At 38.5% G+C, this 27724-nt stretch overlaps 2 protein-coding genes across 5 annotated transcripts; one reads left to right on the forward strand and one right to left on the reverse strand.

Moving 5' to 3' along the window:
• Nucleotides 1–3028: 3028 nt before the first annotated feature.
• Nucleotides 3029–24174, reverse strand: LOC144652505 (piwi-like protein 1). Of its 3 annotated transcripts, none has more exons than XM_078512527.1 (28): nucleotides 23998–24174; nucleotides 23049–23096; nucleotides 22565–22751; nucleotides 22142–22363; nucleotides 21645–21761; nucleotides 18602–18888; nucleotides 18435–18493; nucleotides 17793–17825; nucleotides 17207–17281; nucleotides 16262–16382; nucleotides 14230–14348; nucleotides 13587–13714; nucleotides 13433–13499; nucleotides 12433–12513; nucleotides 11815–11922; nucleotides 10415–10493; nucleotides 9936–10028; nucleotides 9127–9213; nucleotides 8832–8885; nucleotides 8418–8636; nucleotides 7771–7950; nucleotides 7518–7634; nucleotides 6864–7058; nucleotides 5876–6067; nucleotides 4445–4521; nucleotides 3806–3913; nucleotides 3632–3701; nucleotides 3029–3374 (listed from the first exon to the last, which is right to left on the reverse strand). In XM_078512527.1, the coding sequence occupies exons 1-28, from the start codon at nucleotides 24034–24036 to the stop codon at nucleotides 3288–3290; spliced, it is 3249 nt and encodes a 1082-aa protein (XP_078368653.1). In that variant the 5' UTR covers nucleotides 24037–24174; the 3' UTR covers nucleotides 3029–3287. The 3 variants fall into 3 exon arrangements, with proteins under 3 accessions (XP_078368653.1, XP_078368652.1, XP_078368651.1); XM_078512526.1 differs by having other exon boundaries at nucleotides 18602–18690; nucleotides 18781–18888; nucleotides 22142–22751; XM_078512525.1 differs by having other exon boundaries at nucleotides 22142–22751.
• Nucleotides 24175–24362: 188 nt separating this feature from the next.
• LOC144652646 (UPF0561 protein C2orf68 homolog) lies at nucleotides 24363–27369 on the forward strand. 2 transcript variants are annotated; one of them, XR_013570569.1, is made up of 4 exons: nucleotides 24363–24667; nucleotides 25120–25244; nucleotides 26530–27025; nucleotides 27057–27369. XR_013570569.1 is itself a non-coding variant. In XM_078512725.1 (3 exons), the coding sequence occupies exons 1-3, from the start codon at nucleotides 24418–24420 to the stop codon at nucleotides 26644–26646; spliced, it is 492 nt and encodes a 163-aa protein (XP_078368851.1). In that variant the 5' UTR covers nucleotides 24363–24417; the 3' UTR covers nucleotides 26647–27369. The 2 variants fall into 2 exon arrangements, 1 of the variants encoding a protein (XP_078368851.1); XM_078512725.1 differs by having other exon boundaries at nucleotides 26530–27369.
• The last annotated feature ends 355 nt before the right edge of the window (nucleotides 27370–27724 follow it).

A 27724-nucleotide genomic window follows, 5' to 3' on the forward strand; every position in this document is an offset into this window, starting at 1 on the left:
ACCGGGCCTCATTCTAGGTGGTGGTGTCGCTGAAATACGTATGGGCCTAGGGCACACCGCCGCTACATTTTTGGGGTGTATAGTCCTCAGTCACAACCGTCCTTGTTTATTTTCGGTTTACCTCTGGGTTTTTTTTTTTTCTACCTAATACAGTCCGACCTCTATTAAGCGGCCACCCTCCATTAAGCGGCCACTTTTCAAAGTCCCAACTGCTGTATTTGATACCTCTATTCAACGGCCACCTTTTATCCGGCTTTTACCTCCAAGCCAAATGGTGACAAATGATATATATCGTATGTGAAATATCTTGAGCTAAATTTTTCACACACTAACTGTTGATGCAAAAAGGCTTACGAAACTTGTCAACGACGTTTTGCATATTTTTCTATAAATTATCAACCCGAAGAAATACTGTACATTTCAACTACGTGCCGTCTGCGGGGCCGTCTGTGTCAGAGCTATGGGCTGGAAATGCACTTGATGTTTTGTTGCAATGAATTTTGGATTTATCTCACATATGTACACTTTTTAAAAGCATTTGCTATATAGAGTCAATAAAACAATGTTTACTGCCATTCCTTTTCAATTTATATTGTACCTCTATTAAGCGGCCACTTTTTAAAGTCCCGAGGGTGGCCGCTTAATAGAGGTCGGACTGTAATTATTTTAAGGTTCAGACACTTTGAAGGTTATTTTGTCTGTCGCATAAAAAAAAAAAATTCCCCGTTATGCCATATCGCTACAGGAACACACAAACCAGAACCAGTCAGTCCGGGTAAAAGGTAACTTTATTTGATAGTTTTTCTTTTATTTTAACAAATCAACTCAACGTTGGATTCATATTTGGAACAGGAACAATGCATGAAACAGCTTCGTATAAAGAAAACGAATTACGCTTCATTAAGAATTGGTGATCCCTTTCAGCGACTGTCCATTGTGAAAGAATTCTAAATAACACTTATATTATATTCGCTCATATTTTTGATAAACAACAGTGAAAATCATAAAAGGAATTTAAGTCAACTCCCGCCTTGCGGACACCCCGTTATCACGGACAAGAATTGAAGTCCCGGCGAATAAGAATTACTGAAAATGACTCCCGCTACTACGGACTTTCTCTATTACGGACATCAAATTGTGGTCTCGAAGGTGTCCGTTATAGTGAGAATTGCCTGCACATAGGGTTAAAATAAAACACCAAGGTTTTACAGATGCTAGACAGTTTACATAGTCCACTCTAGGCTTTCCTCTGGAAAACGTACAATTTTGAAATTATAAGCTCCATATATAACTTTTTTCAAGAGGCTTTTTAATTGGCCTATTCAATAGAGTGGTCTTCAAATGAGTGTCGTAAAACTTGGACCAAAGTAATCATTCTGGCCAATCACAAAAGGAACAGACAATCCGATGGCCTCACCAAAACAGGAAGCAAATGTAGCCGGCACGAAGCGCAGGAAAAAATGCGCTTGCGAGTCAGGATTGGATTTACTTTTGATTATTACTAATCATAGTATAAATGCAAAACCAAAGTGAATGCGTATTACTTTCGACACTCGTGAAAACTGCTCTATTGTCACAAGGAATTCTGTATTTCAGAAATGGTTCGGGACTCTGCAAATTCAAACAAATGCAATATGGCGAGCTTGTCAAAGGTGGATTCAAAGGTTTGTTAACCCGAACCGCAGGCAAGGATTTACAAAGTACTTTTCAACTCTCCCAACCTTTGTCGTCAAGTTTTTGCATCCGTCTTCAACGTAAAGCTTCGAAACCAACAAAGGTCATTACTTACGGATTTCAGGGATGCCATAGGTCAGGAAATGGTCAGGGAAAAATAAAATTCTTTAAGTCAGGGAATTTTATTTTGAGTCAGGGAAAATTGACATTTTAAATAAAATTCAGGGAAAATTGAGGTTATAACACCACCGATTTAATATCATTGAAGGCTGGAAGAAACATTCAGGTCAATGTAATCTCAGTGATGTTTTTTTTTTACGGAAGCTGGAGGCCGCTAGCTAATACATCTGACATGTTGTATTTATTTGGTCCGGAAAATTTTGTTTTATTGAGGAAAAGTCAGGGAATTTTGAAAACTAATGTCTGTGGCAACCATGGATTTAGCAGCCTTTCCAATTGCTACTTTCGGGGGGGAGGGGGGGGGGGGGGTGTCGAGATTACCTAAAACGGCTCGTCCTCCGTGTAAAAACCTGTGGAACTCACCAGGGGCATAAAACAAAGAACGAGCAGGACAACAAAGAACCTCGATACACTATAGAGAAAACAATAGCTCCAAAACAAAGAAAATTTCACCGGCTAAACCCGCCAAAACGCGTACCATATGTAAATCAAATAGAAATGGCTTGAATTTTTGTCGAGATAAAAAGGAATATATCGTTGAAAAATATTTATATTACAGTTGAACTCTTAAATACGGACACCAAGGGGAAAGGCAAGAGTGTCCGTATTACAGAGGTAGAGTTTATATATGTTTTTGTCTCTTTCATATAAAGTTTAGTGTCCGTAATTGGGAGGTGACCGTCTTATTAGGGAGTCCACAAGGAGAGGTTCGACTGTACTATAAAACACAAAGCAAGCGCTTCACAAATCACCAAATAAACACCTGAAAAGATCTTCCCGTGAACCAATTGTAACGATACAAATTAGAAGAAATTATATCACAGATGTTGCCTTTAAAGAAATTTAAAACTCCCCGACAACTTTATTTAAAGAGATTTTTTTTTTTTTTTTTTTTTTCATACTAATTATTATTATTTTTTACTTTGGGGAAAAATGCCTCAGACTAAATTTTAGCTTGATGAGCTAAATCTATTTTTGTGGGGATCGCTATCGGAGGTTTCAAGAATATAACGGTATGTCAAACTTGCGTCTGAAAGGGTTAATGGACAAATCTGAAAGGGAACCTCTTCTGTTGACAAATTTAAATATTATTTTAGAAAATCATTCCCGTATACCTACAGACAAACGGCTATAAATATATGATTATTTCATACTAAGCTGTATTTACTCTTGGTAGGAAAAAATAAAACTTATTTATTATTCTCAAAATTTTCTTGTTCACTGACATACTTTGATAGAACAATATAGCCTAATTATTATAAATAAATATAAAACAAACAACTGAACTACTGCATTTTACGTAATTGCAAATGCAGAAAACTGGCCTCTGTGCCAGTACAATACAGATGTCCTTCAAACGGTTTACTTGAACAGGAGAATTTGTCAGTCATCAGTACCATATGCACGTGAGACTCTGTCACGACAGAATTGATTTACAAGAAGAACAGACGATCAGAGAGATCGTGTGACGGTTCATTGTGGATGTTCTGGCCAACCAGGTATGCTAACTTGTGCGCATACTACAAAAACAACAAAACAAACAAATAAATAAGTAAGCGAATAAATAGAGTTGAAGCTCCACTAATGAGGTCCTTCCATGGGCCACATGCAAATTGACATCCGAAACTAATCCCCCCACGCCTCAATGTATATAAACCCTCCAAAATTAAACGAGATATTTGGCCAGTTAACTCGTCCCAACAAGTCTAGAAGCAGCAGTTGATCCAGAGATGCACTGCACGATTTTCTAAAACTAACCATAATTTATTTAACTTACCTGGCATGGAGCAGGCACCCTTACTGTGCCAGGCCAATTGTAGTAGAGATGAGTCAACTTGTAAGCCAATCTGCAAAATAAATACACCAAGGGGGTTATTGATGTGATCGTTTTGCACTGTGTTTTACATTACAGTCTGTTGTTTTTAACGGAGGAAAAGTTGGTTGCATTTACCTTTGCATGTAGTCTGGTTTGAGTTCAGACTTGTCATGAACAACGATGTAGTGAGTTGGGGTCACTGTGCCCTGACGAACGTGTTGACTGATAAGGTAAAAGTCATACCTACAAAAACAATGAATATAAAACTCCTGATTTCAACATAAAAAATCACCACAAGTAATGAAAGGATCAAACGTTTTAGGTAATAAAATTATATCAAACACGAAGAGGCAGTGTTTCATCAGGATATCCAAACACAGAGAAGAGAGTTAAAAATACAATGCGCAGCAGAGTATTTTTGATTAAAAACTGAGGTGTTTGGATAGTCGATGAAATATGAATGAATTATTAATAAGTTTGAGAGTGTGGACACCAAAAAAAAAAATTAACAAGTAATCTAGAGAGGTTGGAGGTGATACTTCTGAGTTAAGGTTTCAGTGTTCTCTTCAGTGAAGCTCTGACAAAGTATTTTTTTATTCAGACTGCTATGGTAAGACAGAAGCTACAGTTCTAAAGAAGATTAAGACCATTGTAAATGATTATTGGTAAGTTTGCAGATCTTATGTTCCAAAATGGTCAGTGGCATTCAACAAACAGCACTGTCTTCGTTTTCCATAATAGTGATAATTTTACCCAAATGCTACAAATACCTACCAGTCCTTTCTTGTAATAGTATGATCCAGTACTGTTCCAGGACCAGGGTTATCCAGTCTTGGCATTGGTCCATTTCCCTGCAAGCAAAATAGCAATCATTGAACTGCAACTCACTTCTGCAGATACAATTAAGCGTTAACTGTAAATAAGGTCTCTTCAACAACTCCTTAAAGATTAAGTGGGGAAATTTACAGCAAACGACCAGTTACATGTCACCTATCATTGTGACTAGTGTCACATAATGACAATAAATGAAACAGCACTTGCCCTTCCTTTTTATCAAAATGAACACTTCAGGGAGCGGGGGGCACTTCACATACATTTTGTAATTCCATACTTTTTTTCATGGGGTTGTACAGATAACACTGAATGGGTTGTGTTGAGAGAGAGGGTGTAAGGGAAATTAAATGAGGTTAAATATATTATTTAACTTAGTTAATGACTAGGAGCTAATTGTGGCTGTTCTGCAGTTGTCTGGCGTTAGCTTGGCATTAGCGTGGCGTTGGTGTGGCTTGGCGTTTATTAGCATACATTCGCGGGCTGGCAATTCCTATGCATGGCGTTTACTTCTGGTCAAAGCGCTGCGGGCAACTTCCGGCACTCTCGTGGTCAGCAGTTACCTGCCGCGTTCTTATGCGTGCGCCGTTGCACGTGCTAGTAGTTTCACTGAGTCGCGTAGCTTCACTGAGTTTAGTGCTCGAGGCATTCTGGCTTACTTCGAATATATACTACTTATTAACCTCGTCCGTTCGGTCATTACAGGGGAATCTCAGACCTCAACCTTGATGTATTGACCTCGCTGTCGCTCAGTCAATACATCAAGGTTGAGGTCTGAGATTCCCCTGTAATGACCGAACGGACGAGGTTAATAAGTTATTTATTATATGGCCTTTAAGCACTATTCAAAAAAAGAGTATAATCATGGGAAAGAACACTGGAGGTAAAACTCGCTCTCGCTCTCTTCGTCGCTCATATGCATACCAAAGAAGTATCGGTATGCTTTTCAGTTATTGAAAAGATAGTTATTTTGTCGGCATTTTTTGTTGTTTTTGCCCCCTCGCTAGTAGCTTTAACTCACAACTCAAAAAACCGTCGAGCCGAGAAAAATTTTCATAATGCCCGGTCATTACAAGAAAATAATGCCCGCTCAGCAGCCAATCAGAGCGCGCGTACTATTGTAGACATATAATAAATATATATATATTTTTTCCACTGAATTTCATTCAGTGTGACGGGTGCTCGGATGGGCCTGGGTGTGGTGGGTGGGGCTCGTGGCAGGCTTTCGGGGTGTTCTTGTTACCTGGGTTTGGGGTCGGCAGCTCCAGCCCCCAGGTTACTTGGCACCCAACCTACATGTGCGACGCAGGCGTTAAATAATGGAAACATTTTGATTAAATAAATGCTGGTTAGTTTGTATTGGCTGTCACTGACCTGGGACGCAAAGATCCTTGCATTGATTCTCTTTGACACAATTACAACAGCCATCTTAGGCTCATAGCTTTCACCAAACAAAGCAAAACACTCTGAGAGCTGTTGCACCTCGTAACCAGCAACAGTTCTTAGCTGTCCATCACCAACACCATCACGAAACACGATTATACGGTCTGGCAAGGTGTGGTTTACCTAGATGTGGAAACAACACAAGACATAAGATGCAATGAGGAGTGAACACATAAAACTGCCATTGGCTTGTTTCATCCATCAAGATTAAAGTTAAGTATAAGCAGTGGGCAAGCAAAGCATAATTAAGCTTTAGCGGTGGCTTTATGATATGTATGGTGCTTTGTTATGCCAGATGCTTTTCCATCCAGGAGTACAAAAAGGGTAACAGCAAATAATGTGTTGGCAACCTAACAAATATTATGTACAGACAGATAGATCAATCACTGAAGCTTTAAAATAACAGCTCTAGAGATTGATTACATAAAACATTACACATGAAATCAAACTTGTCATGGACAAGAATCCCATTCAGGTGGAGAGGTAACAGAGCAGGGATGTCGCTAAGGGCCAGCTGCCGGCTAATTTCACCGGCTGAAAGAGAACTTAAGTCCGGCTGAAGTTTTACACGAAAACAAAGACTATGGCTAACTTTTAGAGCTGCCAAGGCCAGAAAAGCCAGCTGGGCTTGTTGATGAGCCAGCTTAGTGTTTTCTTAGCTACATCCCTGACAAAGTAATATTGTAATTACCATCCATTTATGCTAAGTACACTGTACTAAAGGGTCAACATGAATGAGTAACTCAGCTGTTTAAAACCATTGGATTGGAAAAGCCAGGCTGCATAAAACATAACACAGAGCTGTGCTCAAGCAGAACCTGGTGCCACAGGGCGACTTGCTTTTGTCTTTCAGCTTTTAAGAGCTGAGCACCCTGCAACCATTCTAAGAGCACAGCTTTGCAACAAGCCAATATCTCACCTCATGATACTTCCTCAGTGAAGCAGTAAGAGCCATTTTAAGCCCATCAATAAGTTCCTGTCCAGGTGACTGAAAACATACTCTTGAGTACCAGCGGGTCAGACTTTTGTTCATGCTTGCTACAAATCCACCAACTGATCGGCCGCCACGGGATGCATCATGATACACATCAATACCAATCACCATCAGGCTTTTCTATTGACAAGTCATACATCAAAATTGTATTAGATTATTGTGATAAAGTTATTAGTTTCTAAAAAACTGTTGAGCTTCCTTGGCAGGCAAGGCAAGGCTTAGTTGATTATAACATTAAGTCCACAAAGTTGAATAAACTGCCGTAACAAATTTTAAAAAACTAACATTTTGAGCATTAGTCCAGAATCACAGCAAAGTACTCTCCTGGACACTTAGAGCGACCCTAAATTGGTTGTTTAAGGATATTAATAAAAACAGTTTTTTGATCCAAAGCTAACTTACAGTGTATATAAAGTTTTCAAAATGACCAACAATCCAAATGAATGTTCTCCTACACTAGCTAATAAAATTTTCAACTTTGCAGGCATTCACTTTTTCAAAACTAACTTTCAGGGTTCTACATGTGCAACTTTAAAAAGAAGTTGCTTTCTGTAAGAACTATTCTGATTAGGTACTTACCAATGGAATATCCAAAGCCCAGAGTTCTCCACCCAGTTTGCAGTTAATCTGCAGGGCAATTTTCTGTGTAACACTTCGAAGCTTGTTCTGCTGTGAAATTGTCTTGGCATTGATAGCCTAGTGATTCAAAAAATTAAAAAAAAGTAAATAAAAAAATTAATGAACCTGGCCGATGATAAAAAAGCAAGAGACTTATTATGGGATAGTGGTGGAGAAAAAGAAGGAGGAAGAGGTTGGGAGCATACAGTGTTACCTGAGATGGAACAGGGCTTTCCACACAGCACAGCTTTTTGATGGCAGAGTAACGGTCATCTCGAGAAGTGGGGAAGATAACCACCACTACTTGAGTTTGCGGGTTGAGGTTTTCTCGGATCATTCGCAAGTAAGTTTCAGTTCTGTCATCTCTGAGGTCAAGCATTGTAGGTTGAGATACCTGTTACAAACAAAACAGACAATAACAAGCAAGTTAGCAGTGATGTTGGAAACTATTTAAAGAAGGCTGCTACTTGTGTGGTTCTTTACGCAAACTATGTTCAGGTAGGAATGAAATTATTTGTACTTTAAGTAGGCAATTAAGTAGCATACTCCCCGACATTATTTATACATTTCTTACTTTGTTCATGAATATACTGGCACAAGAAGGCCAATTTTCAGCCCTGGTAATTTCACTACATTTTTAAAGCATTGACTAAACAGCAAGATAAAGGCTTAAGCAGCATCTTAAGAGTTCACGCAGGTCACAGGATTTGTAAAATATAGGGTTTTTTTTGCAAGAGAAGGGGGAGGTTAAGATGTGGAGGAACTTATTTGCAGGAGTGGCAGTGAAAAGTGACCTTAACTTGGTAGAATAACTTGCTTATTGGTTCACCGACAAGTTGCAATTGACAGGACACTTCTTACCTCAATACCCATGGCTGGAGTGACCTTTTTCATCATGGTAACAAACTCGAGAGCTTTGCTCTTGTCTCTGTTCACATACAGTACCAACCAGTTACGAAGAGGAACAGGGGTAATAACTTGTTCCTTGACAGCCTGCTGGCCCCAGTCTGCCTGAGGACTGGATTGAAACGAGGTGCTTCCAAGGTTAATCTTCTCCAATGGCAGCTGACGACCTTCAGTCTGAAAGGGGAACACAAAATGACTTAAAAATTTCTTTGTGCAAAGAGTATATTAACCCATGGCAACAAAAATACATATTAGTTGTGCCCATAAAACCTTTTTTGTTAGTTGACAGACATTGGGCATGTTAGTTTAAGAAAGGCCATTGAACAAGCATACGTACTTCGGACTGTGATATTATGTTTGTCAACTTACTCTGAGCATGGTCTTATCAAACTGAACTCCCCAAGATGTCAGTTCATGAAGAGCCTATTGGAGAACAAATCAAAAAAATATTATTAGTTGATGTGATATCTGTAAGTGGGAAGACCTTCGTGTGGCTCTGATGACCACATCAAGTAATCCTATCTACACATGTGTGCACTAAAAAATTATTAAGGATGAAAAAAAAAAAAAACTCTCCAGCAGTGACTCATTCACAGTCATTAGGTTGGCAGAATTACCAATCAACTTCAACAAAACAACAACAACAACAGATGCACAGATTTACCTCAGGACAGGAATTGATGTTGTCAATGAATTTCATCATAGCTTGTTGTCTCTGCATTGGGCTTACTCTGGTGTGTGCTGCAATATCCTACAAAACCACAAGTAACATACGGTAATTACCACCATTTTTGTGCCTTAGTATAGGAGAGCCATGTTTGTTGAGAACACATGGGGCATTCTCTTCTTTGGTAGAAACCTCTCAATATTGGTTAGTGGTAAATAAAAATAATCAAACAGTTTTTGGGGGCTGTTTCGAAAGTTAAAGAAATATAAAAAAAAAAAGCCAAGTGTTACAATCCAGGGCCAGGGGATTTTCCATTTTAGTCAACAAATATTAGTTTTTGCTTATCTGATGTGGGCATATCACTTAATTGATAAATTAACTTATAAGGCAAGTGAGGAAAAAAATTGAGAATTTCCATATTAAATCCCAACATGACTGACTCCTATCTGTGAGAACTCAGAAAAGGCCATGCATACAGCATATTACTCAGATTAGTTAGTCACAAACAACAGGATTTCACAGGGTTCGTACCCTTTTTCAAAAACTATTTTCCAGTTCTTTTTCAGGACTCTAAAATTCCAATGAGCTTTCTCACTCCCAAGATCTCTATATTTTTTCTCCTTACTGTCTGCCATACATTTCTTATAATGTTAGTTCCGAGAATTTATTTGTTATTTGAGTTTAACAGATATCAAGAACTTTCCAGAACTTTCCAGTCCTGGAAAGTGCCACAATAAAATTCCAGGACTTTCCAGGTTTTTCAGGACCCAAATGAGCCCTGATCCCAGTATGGAAGGTATACCAACCTTCATTACTCGAAAGTCTTGTCTCACTGAATCTGTAAGTCCAGTGATGTAACAGAGTTCAGGTATCAGGCACACCAATCCTGGCTTTCTACCCTGAAAGTAAAATTTACAAAAACTTCCAGTCACTTTGGAATTAACCTGGCTATTTCAGCTGGTACACATTTTTGGCTTACAGAGCAGAAAATAACTAGAATACTGTTATTTTTAGCCGATTTTGACCAGCTACTAATATATTTTACATAATTTATCATAGCAAAAGTCAAGTGCTAGTGAACACATGGTCTTTAATAAGGAGCTTTATCCCCATCTTAATCCACCCATCTATGCGACTCCCCTCCAAATTGTTTGGCGTTGAGAGTCAGTGATGGCTCAGGACAAAACATGTGGCTGGGTAAGGCCATTAAATAGCATCCATGGTATAAATAACACTGGAGAACTAAACTGCCATTCAAAATTGGAGTAATAACAACATGACTCACCCTCTGCTGTTCCTTGTCTTTTGGTCTGTGAACAAGCAGCGGTTGCTCCAAATCCTGTAGTTCTTTGTTGTAGACTTTTCTAAACATCAAAAAGTAGTTGAAAAATTCATTAGTAAAGGTAGGGCATAAAGTACACTTGCTTTTAAGTGTATCCCTACTTTAGTTTACAGTTATTGCTGTACCATTGTTTTGACCCACAAAAAAATATATCAGACATGGGATATGCAAAATCTGGGTAAACAGATGGCTCCCTTTGCAGTTTCAATTCTTTCCCTCTGACGATGTTTAAATAGAATATAATAGAATAGAATAAAATAGAACTTTTTTAAAGCGGCACTCCACTTACAGCTACTAGCATGTTAAAGATTCCACCTAAAAAACTCAAATGATTACACAGCACCACATAAATTTGTGCAGTGTCTCACTACCTGTAACAGAGCTTTTAAATTTCCATGAAAGGAAAAATAAAAATAGGTCCGCACTGCGTACATGTGTCTAGTGCTGAGCTTTATTGAGCTTTGTGCATTACTGTATTGCTCGGTCACGGTAGTGCATTTATTAGGTTTTTGTCGGCATAGACTATAGTTGTAGAGGATTCTAGCTTCAACAGTGTAGAAGACAGACAGCATGCGCGTGTACATTTAAATTAATTTAAAATGCATCTTTGCCGCAAGCGCGCGCTTGCACTGTCACAAGAAAGCAAAGTCAACGTTCATCCCATTTGAATGCAGGGTCTTGCGCGTGCTGTCTGTTAACGGCAGTTTTAACGTTAATGAAGAGACAAAAGTCTTCAAACGTCCCAGAATTTATTATTTTTAGCGCAATACATTGTGTTGACGTTTGTTGATGTAATTAATGTCTCAATTATCTCAAATTAGACTTGTTCCATTTGTTCTACGTTTTCATCAGTTGTTCACGAAGGAATAATGAAGGGGTAACGAAGGCAAAACGAGTGATTATCGATTACTATAATGCAGAGAAGCATTTCTGTAAAATACTTCGTGTACGCTGTCACGTATTAGAAATCTCAGTGGAATTTGGTTAGTATGACGTCATAATTTGCCGTATATGAAGTACTTACTGAAAAATTTTAGCATTATAGCTTAGTGTCTGCGCTTCGCACTAGACACAAAAACAATGAAGGAACTAACGGTGCTTTTCAGTCTGCAGAACTGGCAGTTGGTCTGTTGGTTTTGAATATGAATTGGGCCTTTTCCACAACATTTTCCCACAAATTCACCACAACAGTGTATAACATTTATGGATTGACGGATATGACAGGACAAATCTGACTTATAATGGAACTCTGTTCTAGAATAAACCAGTCTGACCGGCCAGTTCTGACTACCGGAAAGCATGCTAAATAGTCCTGCAACTCAAGATAACAAAGGTAAATGTACCTGTAATAATCCACATAAGACATCTGCTCTCCAGTGTGAAATGTAAATGTACTTTGAGGGTTCTGATCAAAGGCCACATCGTCGACTCTGTATGTCTTGTTGTTGTACCTATTGTGAATTTTAAAAATTCTTATACAGTTGAAAAAAAGAAAAACCCCAGGGTCTAAACAAGCACTGCAAATCAGCTAAAGGACCAAAACATTGCTGCTTACAAGCACATTAATTATTGTGATTTAAAGTGTTCAGGTGCACATCTGACTGTGTTGCTAAAGTAAGCCAGTTGTCAAAAGGCAATGTTTGAGACAAAAAAAAAATAATGAAAAAATAGCCTCAAATAAGATCTAACTTGACTACTAGTTGGGAAAATACAATACAATATAATACAATACAATGTTTAATATGGTAATTATGGAGTCCCAAATGCAGATAACAGAAACACAGGCAGACTTTGATGAGTTTTAACATGGGCTATCATAGTGCAAGTAACAATTTGAGAACTTAAATCAGTAGTCAATGACAGATTCAATGAAACTCAATGAATGCCAAGATAAACACTTGCTACAATTTATCGTCAGTCAGGAATAAAAACATAAACAGTTCTGAAAAGCAGTTACCAACCTTGTTAAAACAATATTTCCCACTAGCTGCTTTTTGCATTCTTCTTCAAAGCGGTCTCTTCTCTTGGAGTATAACTCATTCCTGCCAAACAACAAAAATAAAATAAAACCAGTCAGAGGGATCTCAAATGTTGGAACTAAACAGTGTCACTCTGAAAAAAAAGTACACAATGACCAGCAGCCAAGAGAACATGCATACAAGACTGCCAGATAGTCTGGTTCATGAACACAACAGAGAGGCCCTGTTAGCGGGGTCTTTATGTCCCCTGTCTGAATTTCAAACCTTTTCACGTCACAAATTCAAAAGGTTTGCATGTCGCTGTCGGAATTTCCAAATCATCCATATAGCCACTGATAATATCGGCAATGTTCGAGTCCAGAATGCACAAAACAAAATAATGCATTCTTGTAATTCTGTCGCCCAAATATTCCCTATTCTTGGATCTCTCAATTAGATTTGTTGGCAAAGAGTGAGATTTTGACTCTGGTCTGGGACAGCGTAGAGGTTTTTTGTGACTCCGAATAAGTCACCTCCCTAGTGGATGTCTGGGGACATCCGGCATCCGACATCCGGCCCTATCCCCCACCAGGGGGCAAGGAACTAAGAGAGAAGTAGCTAAGACGTGTTTCCCTTATTCTGCCTGCGTAAGATTGCATTCCTTCAATGCACGAGAATAGTCTTTTCAAAGTGCAAGATGGAACATAAAAGGGTAAACCTGCAAAGGCTACTTTGCCTACAAGCCGCTTAAAAAAGCGCCAATGTCGCTGTCGATTTTGCTTTCTTCTTTGTTGCTGATGTAATTTCTCGAGAGCATCTTGTTGTTCGTCATCATTTCAGCTCCTTCATGTCGCCGTTTCAGAGCCGTGTCGCCCATCGGAATTTACCCAAACAGGGCCTCAACAGAGAGAGAGAGATAGTGGATTTCAGCACTGTGCCCCCCAAAAATACAATCACAGATAACTAACAGAAATCTACGCAAACAAAAACTTAGGTCACTCACATGAAATCATAACACGTCTCTGTCCTAAGAAGCCTGTGTGACACATCACACAACAGCATCATTCCACCTATAAAGAGATCATTCATTTTTAAGAAAGCAGGGGAAAATATAAGACAGTTTTGAACCTGTTTGTAGCATAAGGCAAATTGTGTACCTTCATAACACTGAATAGAAGTGATGTAGCCTGGCCAAAGTTCTAACTTGTGTTGTGGAATGCTGGCAGGCCTTTTGGGATCGTAGTAATAACGGCCCACTTGTTGAAGCTGAAGAACTTTCATAACTCTGAAAGGAGAACAAAATCTTGCAGTCAATTAGGTACTGGTATTACCTGATTCAACACTTCTAATTTAAGGATTCCTATCACTTTTAAATCTTGATTTTAAAGTTCAAACTTTGTGTGAGAATCTATATGGCATGTACCAAAATTTGAAACAACACAACGAACAACAACTAAAACGAGCAAAGGCATAACGGCTAAAACAAAAAAAATCTGCTGAAGCATGCAAAAACCATCACCATTATTGTGAGCTAATCACACAGAAACCAACAAGAGCAAATTCAGGCCAACCAAAGTGCCCTTTGCCTTGCAGTTAGCATGAATTGCACTTTGGTTAGCCTGAATATTGCGCTGGTAAGCCTGTATACCAGGCTAACTCGTTATGGCAGTTTTAGTGCTTTTTTTCAGGCTTTACTACATGACCACCTACATGCAAACTGAATCTTTTGGTCCACTTTGGAAGAACTACACTGACCCCCCCCCCCCCACCTACCCCACCCAAAAGACATTGTGACTCTACCTTCTGAAAATGATGTTCAGCAGTTGTAAGCAGTCATCAGGGGGGACAACTCTTGTGAGGGTAACAGTTATGGTGACTTTTTCACCAGTAGTTCTTCTTTCAGACTCTAAAACAGTGGACTGTGGTAAAAACAAAAAACAACAAAAAACTTGATCATCTATAATTGAAGGCCTAAGCGCAAGAAACGCACTTTGTGTTTTGGCCAAATTAAAAAAATGTCACAAACGACTCCAAATTTCGCATGCAAGTTCGTTTACGTGTGCTTAACATTGATCTGTATTCAAATTCGCTGAATCTAGCTTCGTTTTTTAGAAATTACGTATGCAAAGAACAAAGGCGTTTTGCAAAGCTTACGTTCTCCACAGTCAGCCAGCAGCATGAGTTTTTCGACACATCGCGTGTAAATCTTTCCTTCTAGCGTTATTTAACTGTCCGGGGAGGTTGAAAAACGTGTCAGAGCCATGCTTTTTAGTTCCTTAGCCACCATTTTGAGGATTCGCTTTACGAAAAGGACTGGATAACACATTGTGACGCGATGTCACCTGATAGGTGTCACGTGAGAGGAAAGAGAGAGAAAAAAAAAATGGCCGTTTGTTCCTGAAAATCATTTGAAGCCTTTGGTTAGTTTTAGCGTAAGTGCGGCTGCCAGGTGGTTGAAGGACATCATTAAGTCTGAATACCCGTAAGTTTACAGCATCGCTCGAAGAACTGAGTGATGTTTCTGCCTTTGTTTTGTACAACAGCGCTGTTTAGCGCTTCGGAAAAAACGTTGCAAACAAGGTAGTTTTGAGCCTGGCCGCACAGAGAGTCTAAAACAAGAGGTTTCTTGCCGGGAACTTCGTCAACGCGAGGTTTACAGGGTCCGCTTGGGTTCTGCCGCGACAAAGTTGCCGAGAAGTGACCTGGTTTTAGACTTTAAAAAATTCTTTATATGTTCCCCAGGGGACGTTCCCTCGCAAAATTATTTTCTGTGTCTCATTTAATATTCATCAATCAATAAATCAATCAATCGATTCGTGCCTTAGTTTATCTTGTTTTCGCCGGATTTTGTAGATGTGTGATGATGTAAGGAGTGGAGATAGAAGTGAGAGCAAGCCGGCGGCACTCAACTGAAAGCAAAACTAGTATAATGTGACAACACGAGCAAGCGTATTCAATCAACAATCAGTCTTTATTTCACTTTCACCTCGGCAAATTACAGCTAACGGTAACACTAAACAGAGTAAAATAGTCTTGCCCGAAACAACAAAAACTAGCTAACCGCAAGCAGACTGCAGAAAAGCTAGCTGCAAGCAAACTGGCGTGAAAGCTTAGTTGCATTAAAAGCGCGATCTATAAAAGGTTGAGGCTGACTCTGATCCTAAACTTAACTTGAAACGGCTTAACTCCCTAATCCCTTGGGGTTAGTGTTAAACTTTATTTATTTATTTATTTATTTTTTTTTTTTTTTTTGCGTTAGGGCTAGGCTTTTGCGTTAGGGCTAAGTCTGTAACCCTAATCTGAAACTCTAACCCCGACCCTACGGCCTTGGGGTTACCTTTTGCGTTAGGGCTAGGACTGTAACCCTAAAAATTTAGCTGACTTCATCGTCTTGAGAAACAAAAGGTTTCCTTTGTTTATCGTTTGTAAAAGAAAAGTCAAAAGACGCCGCACAAGCAAAAACCTTGTCTTTTTGCATGTGTTATTTTTCGAAAACGAAGGAAAGACCAGCAAAACTAAATACAGGGCAGTGTTGAGCACACGTAAACGAACTTGCGTGCGAAATTTGGAGTTGTTTGTGAGAATTTTCAATTTGGCCAAAACACAAAGTGCGTTTCTTGCGCTTACGCCTTCAATTGGACCAATTGGAGAAAAATAAATGTTTGCAGACAATTTTAAGACAGAAAATAAGCACACTGTTGCTCAAGTGACCGTTCCATTTTTTTTAACTACTGGATCATTTTACAGTTTGTTTGTTGTTAAATAAATTATCGTCTTTAGTAATTAGCTCAGAGACATTCATAAATTAGTGTTGAATAAAGCATCCACTTACAGGTTTTTCCAATTCTTTTGGCAAAAATAGGATGGACCCATCGAAGGCGCTAGCAGATCCAAGAATGTCACTGTGGCTCTTTAAAAGCCCATATCTTGCTTTTCTGCTGTCAATCTCAGGACTGTAAATAAAAGAGAAGCAAATGTAAATAATTTCACTGTTTAACCTGTGCAGTAAAAATATTGATCTTATGCATTGTATAGTGTGCAAAGAAGTCTATGTCTGATAGCCAGGGCTAGTGGATTTCATTCCTTACATGCCCAGCAGGCAAGTTAGTAAAAGCTTTTGTTGAAAATTATTTTGAGAAAATATATATTGCAGAAGCACTGTAAAACATCAACAGTTATAATTTTTTCTTGTTAATTTGTCTGAAATGAATACCATTTTTAAAACCAATCAGCTTTCGATAAATCTGCATTTAGTTCTAATACTTTCAGTGTTTCTTGATTGAAATTGAATGACGTTATTCTACTATATTTTAGTTGTTTTACCAAATACAAAGTTGCAAGATTCTTTGAAACCTTTGTCTAGTTAAAAGAAGTTGAATATATCTTTACTAAGAATAAGCATTATTTTGTTAAAGAGTTTTCTAATGAGTGAATTGGCACTTTCAATTTTGTGTGGATTCAAAACTGCCAAATTAACTAATGTTTAACCTCGTGCAATGCCAATCCAAATTTGATTTTACTGTACAGAGCAAAGAAAAAATTTAAGCACATAGGCATGCATTTAAAAGAATTTATCTTTGATTAAAATTATATTAACTAGTTGATTCTTAATGTCCTTTATTTCCTATTATGGTAAGTTACAAGAGACAATGCATAAAAAACTGGTTTGAAACACTTTAAACCACAGACAAATTTGAACAAGACACGAAACACAAGGACGCTGGAAATTTTATCCCTTTGCCTGTTTGTTAGAATACTACACTGAATTTAGTTTTACCTGTAAGTGACATGGTACTGATAAATCTTTCGCTCTATAAATCTGATTGGGATGAAGTTAGCACTCAGTGACATCCTAATAACAAAAGAAGAAAACAACATTTAGCTACAAATGCTACTTAACAATAATTAACAGTGGTTGCAGTTTTAAGGATAAAGAAAATGCAATGTCTTGCAGTTATTGCTTGCATTTTGCAAAGACAAATCTGCCTTTGGTACAGTTAATGAAATGAAATCTGACATTTAAATCACGCTACTTGCAATAATGTGTCTTGCAGGAGTTGGCTTGTAAAAGGTTGAGGGGCGGGGCAACCAAATGCAGCGACAACGACAGCTTTTTTCATTATATCTGATAGTCATTAACACATGTCATTTCACTTACCAATTTATTTGTGGCCCTATTATAACTTACAGATCAAATTACTTGGAATTACTTGGAAATTATCTACTGCTTTGCAATAATATTGATAAACCTATGAATTACAGAATTCAAGAGTAGTACAACAAAAGCAGAAGCAGTTTGAGCCGGCCCACAGTACTGATATAAGGTTTTTCATAGATAAAACAGCTGCTAAAAATTCACTTACGGTTTTCCAGCTGTTCCTTTTTCACTTTTTTGACTGCAAAATAGAAGTTAAACAAATGGGAAATGAAGCAATTGAATTAAAAACGTTGCAAGTGCGAGAGTTCTTTCTTCAACAATCATCAACAGACTTAACGTACATTACTATTTACAAGCTTCAATGAATGTTACAGTTAAAATGATCAGTCACAGCATATTGAATGGTCTAGACTGAAAGAGATAACTGTATTTATCTTGCAAGAGGAAAAATTGAACCCCATCACTGAGTAATCTAGAGGCACAGAGTGTTACTTGCATCTCTTTCTCACAAAATTAACATACAGTTAACATGTATAATAAACAAATTCTTGTGGAAACATTTATTTGACTCAAAATTGCAGAAGCTTTATCTTTTAACCATCCTTGCTGCCAGGGTCAACCTGTTTAAGCTATAAGGTTAGACTCAACTTAAACAAAAAGGCCTATTGTAATAATTTTAAACCCATTTGCACAAACAGTCTTGTAATTTCAAGCTAGAAGAAGTGGCTACTTTTGCCGTGCCAGCCACCAGCAAGCAGCAGAAATCTATTGGTTAACACCTACGAGAAGCCTGAACCAGGCTATCATTCTAGCTAATAAGTTGAGTGTGTATTACATTAAAACATACGTCTTAGGAATATTATCTGCTTCCGACACTCTCATTCTTGACATCTGCTCTGCTGGAACCTGAATATTAACAAAACAAGCCAAAATTACAAATATGAAGATCAAATAAAAATTGTCTTGAGATGACCTCATTCCCAGAGCCTCAAGAATGTTAAACTGACAATGTACCTCAGGGCCTCTTGGCTGTGATTGTGGAGGTGGAGGATGTCTCTCTGGTGGAACTGAAGGTTGTACAGGAGAGGCTGGTGGCATGGCAGGTTGAGGTTGGGGTTGAGCAGCATCCCTTGTTGCTGCACCTCGTCCATAAGGAACTGAAGGATGTACAGGAGAGGCTGGTGGCATGGCAGGTTGAGGTTGGGGTGGAGGGGCATCCCCTGTTGCTGCACCTCGTCCATAAGGAGCCTGCATAGATGGTTGCGGGGCACCTCTGCCGTAAAATGCTCCAACCTGACCACCTACAAAGGAAAAAAAACAATCACTTTTTACGACCTCCTCTTGTGAAGGACTGATTATAACGAATAAGTGGTCCTAGCCACAGAAAAGTCTTTTAAGGTGGCTGAATACAGTTTTTACGTGGCTCAATAGCGCGCGCTACGATTTTCTGCTTGACGTCATTATTGCTCGCGCGGACTAAAATGGCGCTAGCAACTTTAAACAGAAACGAAAAAGAGTTCCATCTGTTTTACCGCGCTTTACCAAATTTGTATAAAAAAGAAAATTAAAAAATACTTTCAGATAGGTCATGAAACCTGGGACGGAAAACAAAACGACAAAATGGTGGATAAACAACCGACAGAGAAGTTCTAAATCTGTCTTTCATTATCGCTCGCGATGCATGGCATCATATTAGCGCGCGCTCGCACGCGCAATTTGATTCACTTCGGAGGTCGTAAAAGCCAGATTTTGATCCAGATTTTCTCGAAAACCTACCGTACAACCTATCTTGAAACTTTCACAATTAAATGCGAAAAATCTGTCTTACAGATTTTTATATTATTTTGCAAGAATGATAATTCAAAGCCAATTTCTTATTTCTGAAATTTTGAGGTAGAGTCGTACGGGTAGATTTGGAGAAAAACGCCGTTTAAACTACTAGTGCCAGTCCCCTCTCAAGCACTCGGCCGTCCATTTAAGCTGTTTATTAGCATTTGTATTTTCCAAATATCGCATAAGATGGTTTTAGGATGTAACAAATAGTGATAAGAGAAATAAAAAAATAGGGCCCCAATGGGTCCATGTGTTTTGCTGCTAGAGCAAAGTCTTAGGGAACATGTTGATGAAAGACAAGTGAGTCGAGATTGAAATCCAACGTCTTTTATTGTCTGTCACTTGTGTGCAGGTTAATAATTGCACTATATTGTAGTCACTTTGTGTTAATTCAATCCTGATAATTTTACTGATCAATGTTATGTTGAAATCAAAGACAGCAAACATAATTTAATTACTAGTAAGTTAACGTAATGTCTGACATGATTGTCTCTTTGATAAAAAACAGTAACTCTTAACATTATAAAAAAATCTCAATGAACTCAATGTGATTCTTTTAGTGGCGTTATCTCACTGGTTACCGTTAGTTGTATTTGGAATCATTGTCACAATGGTAGCGTTTTAACAACAACGAAAAAGACAGAATCTATTGACCTTATAAGAACTCAATGTGATATATTTATTAGTGACAAGACAGTGGTTCTTTAACCACTTTCACCCAAATTAAACACTGGAACAACTAACTCTTAACAAACTTGTTGTGTCACCCTGAGTTAAATATGCAAAATTCAGAAATTATAAATAATCGCACGCGCACCGGCGTACAACAACAGAAAGACGGCGTTGAACGTAACGCAAAGTTCATTTTGAAAGCGAAAGTTTACAAATAATTATTATCATTCGTCAGTCATCCCTTCACGCATGAACACTCGTCGAATTTCAGTGTCTTCACAACAAGATCGGAAGATCGATAAGGACCAATTTTTGATTCTGCGAAAGTTCGTTTTCTTAAAGTTTTAGAAATTTGTGAAGTTGGAGGATTCACTGAGGACTGCGTAGCCGAAGATGCAGTGGCTCGCTGGACATCAAATTCTATTTTTCACGGCGTTTAATTAATCTTCACAAAATAAACATGTGGCGCCAGCGCGTCTGGCAGTCAAAAATTCATTTTTCAAAAAACTTTCCCTTTCCAGCTATTTTAGCGGGGCTTATACTATAGTACCTACCTGTCAGTCGTAGAAAAGCTGAAATTTAAGGATGAACTGTTTATTAAATGAAGACCGTATTATTTTTTAATAACTAGTAAACAAACTGGTCGCCACGCATTTAAACACGAACTGACGAATGTTGCATCTGATGCAGTGAATCTGGTGAATGAGAACTTCCTTTAATATTTCTTTGTTTTCGACGGTGTGCACCACTGAATAAGTTTCTTTCCCATTGTGATGTTACTAGTATTAATTCGTTTCTAGCTGTCTTTTATATAGCTCGAATACAGCTACAATTAGCGGTGCAGCCTACCAGCATGGTATATTCCTTTCCAGCTGTCTTTGCGTGACAAGTTACACGTTCATACATTTTATTTTAAAATATGAAGTTCAGAGTTAATACAGTACTAGTATGCTGTAGACAGTGTAGACAAGGTGAGGGTAAGTTTATTTTCAAAGCGAAAGTTTACAAACTGTGCACTAACCGGTCCTTTGGAGAAAATATTTATGACCTTCGGCGAGGTTCCAAGTCTTCGCTCTTTTCGTAAATGATGAAAACTGCAGAATAATTTTCTCATAAAACTGGAGTGGTCGCGCCACAGTTTGTTTTCTTTCCCAATGCGATATACTTTTAAATCGGTTTTCTGTTTTCCAACGTGGTTTGCGTTCGAATACTTTGGCCCGTAACTTCGAATGCGATCAGCGCTACGGTTCATTGGTTTCGATTTTGTTTGTTCATGGATTTGATTGACATCGGTAGTTCAGATTTCTCCTCTGTTACGGCACTTACACCTTACGGCACTTACACCTTACACCTTACGGCACAAACTTCAGCTCTCAATGTGTTTTGCTTGCAGCCATTGCGGCTGCAGCAAAACACAAAAACTTTTCTGGAGATTGTACAAGAGAGTTGAAGATTGCACTGATTTGCCCTCTCAAAACTGTATTAAGGCACCTTAAGGGGACATGAGTGGAGGTTTATACCACAAATGTTAGTTACTTGCTTGTACACATACCCCTTCCGTAAGGTGCTGTTTGAGACTGAGGTGGAGCTGCAGCAGGCTGCTGGTCACGAGATGGGGCTGGGCCTCCATTTGTTGGCCCTCCGCGTCCATACATTTGACCACGCCCAGCTTAAAAAAATACAATACTTAGTTGAAAAAAAGAAATATTTTTGCGAGAAAAAATACAGGTAACTGAAGAAAAGAAATAACTATTAAACTTTATACTATCCCCCTTTAAATATTGACAGCCATTAGTGTTCTTTTTCTTCTTTTGGACAAGTGCCATTTAACTTTTCCATTTACTTCTAAGAAACTACTAACATTGCTTACATGGTACAGAAACACCCTTTATTTCCTCTCTAATAACATATCACTTTAAATGTTTTTTTCAGGTATACAAACCTCAAAATACAGACTTGAAAATTGAACAAATTGAAAACAGATCCTAAATCACATGACAAGGCATGTCATTATTATTGTGACCAAAAGATAGCACCAAAACAATGTACCTGGCTCCTGTTGATGTCGACCCTGCGCCATTTGTTGACGGTTTTGTTGCTGTGACGGAGGCTGTTGTTGCTGACCATACTGGGGGCGCTGCTGGTAAGGTTGCTGCTGTTGTTGTTGATATGGCTGTTGTTGTGGGTAAGACTGTTGTTGTTGGTAAGGTTGTTGCTGGCGATAGGGCTGTTGCTGGAAAGACTGTGGCTGTTGTTGTTGTTGTTGTTGAGGTCGTGGTTGTTGCTGTCGGTAAGGTTGTTGTTGACGATAAGGCTGCTGCTGTTGTTGATAGGGTTGTTGTTGTTGTTGATAAGGCTGTTGCTGTTGCTGAGAGGGCTGTTGTTGTCGATAAAGTGGTTGTTGTTGTTGATAGGATTGTTGACGATAAGGTTGTTGCTGTTGATAACCTGGGCCTTGTTGTTGTTGATGAGGCTGTTGTTGACGATAGGGTTGTTGCTGTTGGTAACCCGAGCCTTGTTGCTGCTGGTAACCTGGTCCTTGTTGTTGTTGTTGGTAGGGCTGTTGCTGTGGGTATGGTTGCCGCTGACCATACTGAGCAGGCCCAGGTTGTGGTGGACCCTGGTAGGGAGGTTGTTGAGGGGGTTGTCCTTGACCATTCTGTTAACAAAATGGAATGCATGTTTGAACACAGTTACACTTCCACTAAAGGAGACCTTGTGAAAGGAAATACCTAGTGTTGGTGGGGGTGTCTATCTCTGTGTGATCTCCTAGCCAAAATAACCCTTGTGTACATCCTGGTACAGATAAATTTAAAACACAACATGCAGGAAGACACTTCCTTTAGCTACGTGTAGACTACACGTGCAAAACAAAACGACTCCCTGATTTTATACATTGAATATTATAAAATTTAATTCATATGGCGGTAATTATACAATGTAACATTATTCTTACCCTTCCATTTTGACCTTGGCCTGGTGGTCTTGCTGGTTGCTCAAGTGCCTAAAAAAGGGGAAAAAAAGAACAATTCCACCTTTCACTCACCATGTTAAAAGAAGAAAATTGGTTCTAGAATATATAGCCCACATATGGCAATATCCCAGTTCTTTCCCAGGGGGGTGTTGAGGTTTAAATATATCTTTGGTTTAACATTTTTTCAAACCAGTTTGATTTTTATTTTCGTTTTGTTTCAGAATATGAAAATGAACATAAGACATTGAAAAAAAAAACAGTTTGACTGCCAGGAAGAACGTAACGCAGTTGGTCTTCACTCTTATTATGGCAGGACTTGAAAATTTTATCAGTAAAAAAAATTAAACACATTAACAAAAATAAACAAAGAATTAAAAATAAAAACAATCCAGAGATCGAGTTTAAAGGTCAAAATCGATCTCCAAAGGGTGCAGCTCCTTATCTGTGACGTCAGGGGTTATCTGTGACCCAAGGAAAAGCAGAAACGTTGTGCAAGATTCACGACATTCTGTCACGAATAGATACATTTTAAGCCAAATTAGAGAACTACGGGTATTTACTTCAAATTATTGTGGTTAATGCTCATTTTTTTGAATCGAAAACAATTATATAAGAACCCGCATTTGAATAACAATGTTGGCTAATAATAATCTCAAACCAAGTTTGGTTCACATCAACACAACCTCACAGTTCGCCAGAAAAAGGTCATGTTGTTTGGCGCGCTATGAAATGAAGTAAAGATAGTTTTATCTTAGCGGTGCAACCCGCAAACAGAACCTGGAGAAGCTAGAAACAGAACTGGCTGCTTCTTCAATGTTTTGTTGTGAGCTCAGTATGTCTTGTTTACATGGACTGTTTTAGTTCAGCTGTAGCCTGCTGACAAAGGAGTCGATTGTGCGAGGTTTTCACTGTTTATATCGGCGTTTCTTACCTGTAAAAGCGCAGCCCCTCGTCCTCCGCGGCCGGCCATGCCGTTCTAAAGAGACGCTAAAACCTTAAAATGTGTTAAAACTGTAAAATTACTTAAAAAGCGAAGCAAATTTCCCTACACAATGTTCTTCACGGATTCAAATAACTCGTGGATGCTCGTGGATAGGAAGTGACACCGAAGACAGCTAATGAATGGCGGCAACAGACCATAATAAGATGACAACGGAGTTCGACCAATCAGAGCAGCGATTCATCAGTCGGTGGGCTATCGTTTTATCTCTCGGTCGAATCGATTACCCTTCGGTCCCCGCCGAGAACTTTCGCAAGGGATACGAAACGTTACGAAACGTGACTGTCGTTACACAAAACTCTCACACATGCGTTTGCTGCAGTTCAGGTGCCTGCAGTTTATCAAACGACCATGTCTTCAGAAGAGTGCGAAGGTCCGACCCCGCGGGCAAAATTAAACATGGAACACGGTTTTATGCAAGTTATAATCAAGAATCAAGTGGACAGAGACGAGTATGACAAAAAGCAAAGGCTTTTGAAAGTGCAAAACAAGATAAGCGATTCATCTCGAAGAGAGAGGCCTCGAAGAGCCGCCCAACAAGTTTACGTGCCGCCGCATTTGAGAGGGAAAGCAAGCACCGAGCCTTCGTCGGCGGCAAAAGGTTGGTTGAAACAAAATAAAGCGTCATTGTTTCCTTTTCTTTTTATAGCTCCCTTGCTGTAATATTCACAAAAAGATTGCACCCACTGAATTGTTATGGCGGGAAATATGACAATGTCCTTTTCATGTTGTGCTTGTATAATCTTACATGTAAACATCTTTTGTGTCGCTAAACAGTTTGATGGAAATAATTTGGTTTTTAAGAGCTTCTTGTTGAACCGCTTTGTAGACAATTGCAAAGGAATAAATCCCTTGTAAGCTGCGATTACTTTACCATAAAAGCTGTATTTAATAAGCCCCCAGGGGGCTTTGAGTTCGGGGCGGGGGTTAATAATAGAGAAAGAGCCTTATTTGGGGGAGCTTTATTTAAAATCTTAAAAAGTTTGCACGATGCGAAGAACTGTTTGAAAATATATCATGCACTATTTTAACTTGCATACAATTATTTTAAAGTTTCTCCAACAGAGGACTGGGAAACGGAGCGCAAACCTTCAATACCGACCCCGGAGGCCACGGTACAAGTGAAGCTTGAATTTGTCAGGCAGGATGGTGAGATTCGAGAATTAAACATTCGAGAGGTAAATATTAACCTATGAATTCAGTCTGGTTATTCGCAAGACTGGTCAAACCGGTAGTTCATATACCATATTTTCTCGATCAAACGCCAGACCCCAATTAAATGCCGGCCTCGTATAAATGCCGGGCCAAAATTGCTAGTTTTTAAATAAATGCCGGGGGCATTTGTTTGAGGTCCTGGCGTTTATTTGAGGTCAAGCTAACAAGTAATTATATTCTGTTTGTCACAAATCTTGATTGCAACATAAACTATTCAATCCGTAATAATGTACCTTTGCGAAATAATCACCTTTGGATACCCAGGGACAGTTTTTCAGGGCAGAACGAAGAGAAAAATCGTCCCGCCTTGACAAACTGCCCCTTGGTCTTGAAGATCGGCAACAATAAATCAATCTGAAAAATTGGCAGAAAGTTGCAGTCCGTTAATAAACGCCGGACCCCGATTAAACGCCGGCTTCAAATAAATTCCGGGTCCACCAAGCCAAGTTTGAAATAAACGCCGGGGAAGTTTAATTGAGAAAATATGGTACAGTAACTGTGATTTGAGACGTTCTTCAAACGATACACAGAACTCACAGCTTCTCTCGGTTTTCCTGGTTTATTCACAGCTATAAACTCGCTAAAACTCACAGTAAACTTGCTGTTTTCTGACTCTTCAGTTTCTGAAAATCCTCGCACATGTTCATTACCTTATTTGGCAATACTCTCAAATGTCATAAAACTATATGAGGGTGGGGGTTGGTCAAACTCTAGTACAGATTGTGGGGTGAAAGTTGTTCTGAAAACTAGGACTGTTTTTGGTGACTGACATTTCGACAACCTAAGCAGAAGTCATCTTCCCTTGACTCTGAAGATGACTTCTTCTCAGGTTGTTGAAACGTCAGTCACCAACAACAGTTCTTATCAGAACTATTCTCACCCAGACGATCACGCTGTACGAACTACCGATACTCCTAGGTTCAAACCATTTACTATGTTTTGCACAAAACATGGACACAAAAACAATCAATCAAAAAAATATATATATCTTCTCAAAAAAATTTTTCTCCTTCAGCTTTGTCCACAAGAGATCTTGTAAAAAGATTACCAGTAGCTTGCCTAAATCAATTTGTCTACACATGGCAAATTATTCAATAAACAATTCTTATTTGTAGTAATAATAATTTGTAGTAGTAAATTTCTGTGGTTCTAGCTTGCTTTTGTTGTTAGCACCAGTGATGCAGCATCCCAGCTGTGCATATTTTTAGGCAAAAAATCATCTCCTGTTTAAACCTTTTTCTTTCACAGGGTGAAGATCTTAAAAAGGTAGTCAGCAGTTTTGGCAGGGCCAATGGGTTAGATGCGCGGCTCAGAGATGCACTATATCATCGCCTCACCATTGCAATGAAGGGAAGGGCAGCGTAATAAATCAACAGCAGTTATTATCATATCTCAGTGTAACTAAAACAGTGCTTTCTATCATTGCCTGCCCAATGCTGTGGGAAGGCCAGAATGTGTTTTGAAGTGGGAATGACAATTGAAAGTGTTATTCATATTGAATTTGTTTGCTTTTTATATTGTGTGTTTTTTAAATATTGTAAATACCAAGACATAATTTTTTCTGGCAATGTAAGCTTCACAAAGTAAGCTTATTCAGTGCTCATCATGCATTTGTAAATTTGTTAAAAGCTTACTGCTCACAAGAATTCATTTTTTGTTAATTTCGTGTGGAGGAAATATCGAGTTATGTTACAAAACAGATGTTTATTATATTGAGTATATTATTTATTTATTCATTAAAGGTGTTATATGAAAAATGAAAGCATACATGAAAGCATATATGAAAAATGAATCATATATGAAAAGCGTATATGAATAACTAAAAGTGGCTATAAGCCACTAAACTCGGAAAAGTTTCTAATTCTCTGGAGGCCTTAAAACACTTGCACGCATTGCGTGCATATGTCTAACAGGGAACGAGTGAAGAAGTGAATTCACTTTGCCCACTACAACTTTTTTCCGAGTTAAAAATGAGATTATTGAGAAATATGTTGAATCAAGCTTACATTGTACAGATTTATAATGCAGATACTGCTACTGTTATTGTAGTACTTTATAGAGATGAAATAAAATATTATTTTGGAGTTATCTTGTCTTGTTTAGACATCTGCATCTCTTTCATTTGCCTTGTCTTGTAAAAAGTAGTAAGACTGATACTTAGGTTACAACACAAGTTGGAGAAATCTCTTTACATGTAAATGGTTTACTTTTAAGAGATGTCATGACTACATGTATCGCTTAATGCCATCATATGACCATGAGAAACTGTTGTCTGTTTTGTGCAGAAATCAAGAACAGAAATCAAGTTTAACTAAACAAGAAATTGCCATGTAGAAAACAAAAGCAAAATACTTCCACGCAGTTAGAATGGAACACTACAATGAATAAACGAAAGAAACTATTTTTATATGAAGGGATCTATTAGATTTAGTATACAGAAATT

The sequence above is a fragment of the Oculina patagonica genome, chromosome 4 (genome assembly GCF_052425735.1).
Source record: "Oculina patagonica isolate OP01 chromosome 4, crgOcupat, whole genome shotgun sequence".
In the NCBI taxonomy this organism is placed as follows: Eukaryota; Metazoa; Cnidaria; class Anthozoa; order Scleractinia; family Oculinidae; genus Oculina; species Oculina patagonica.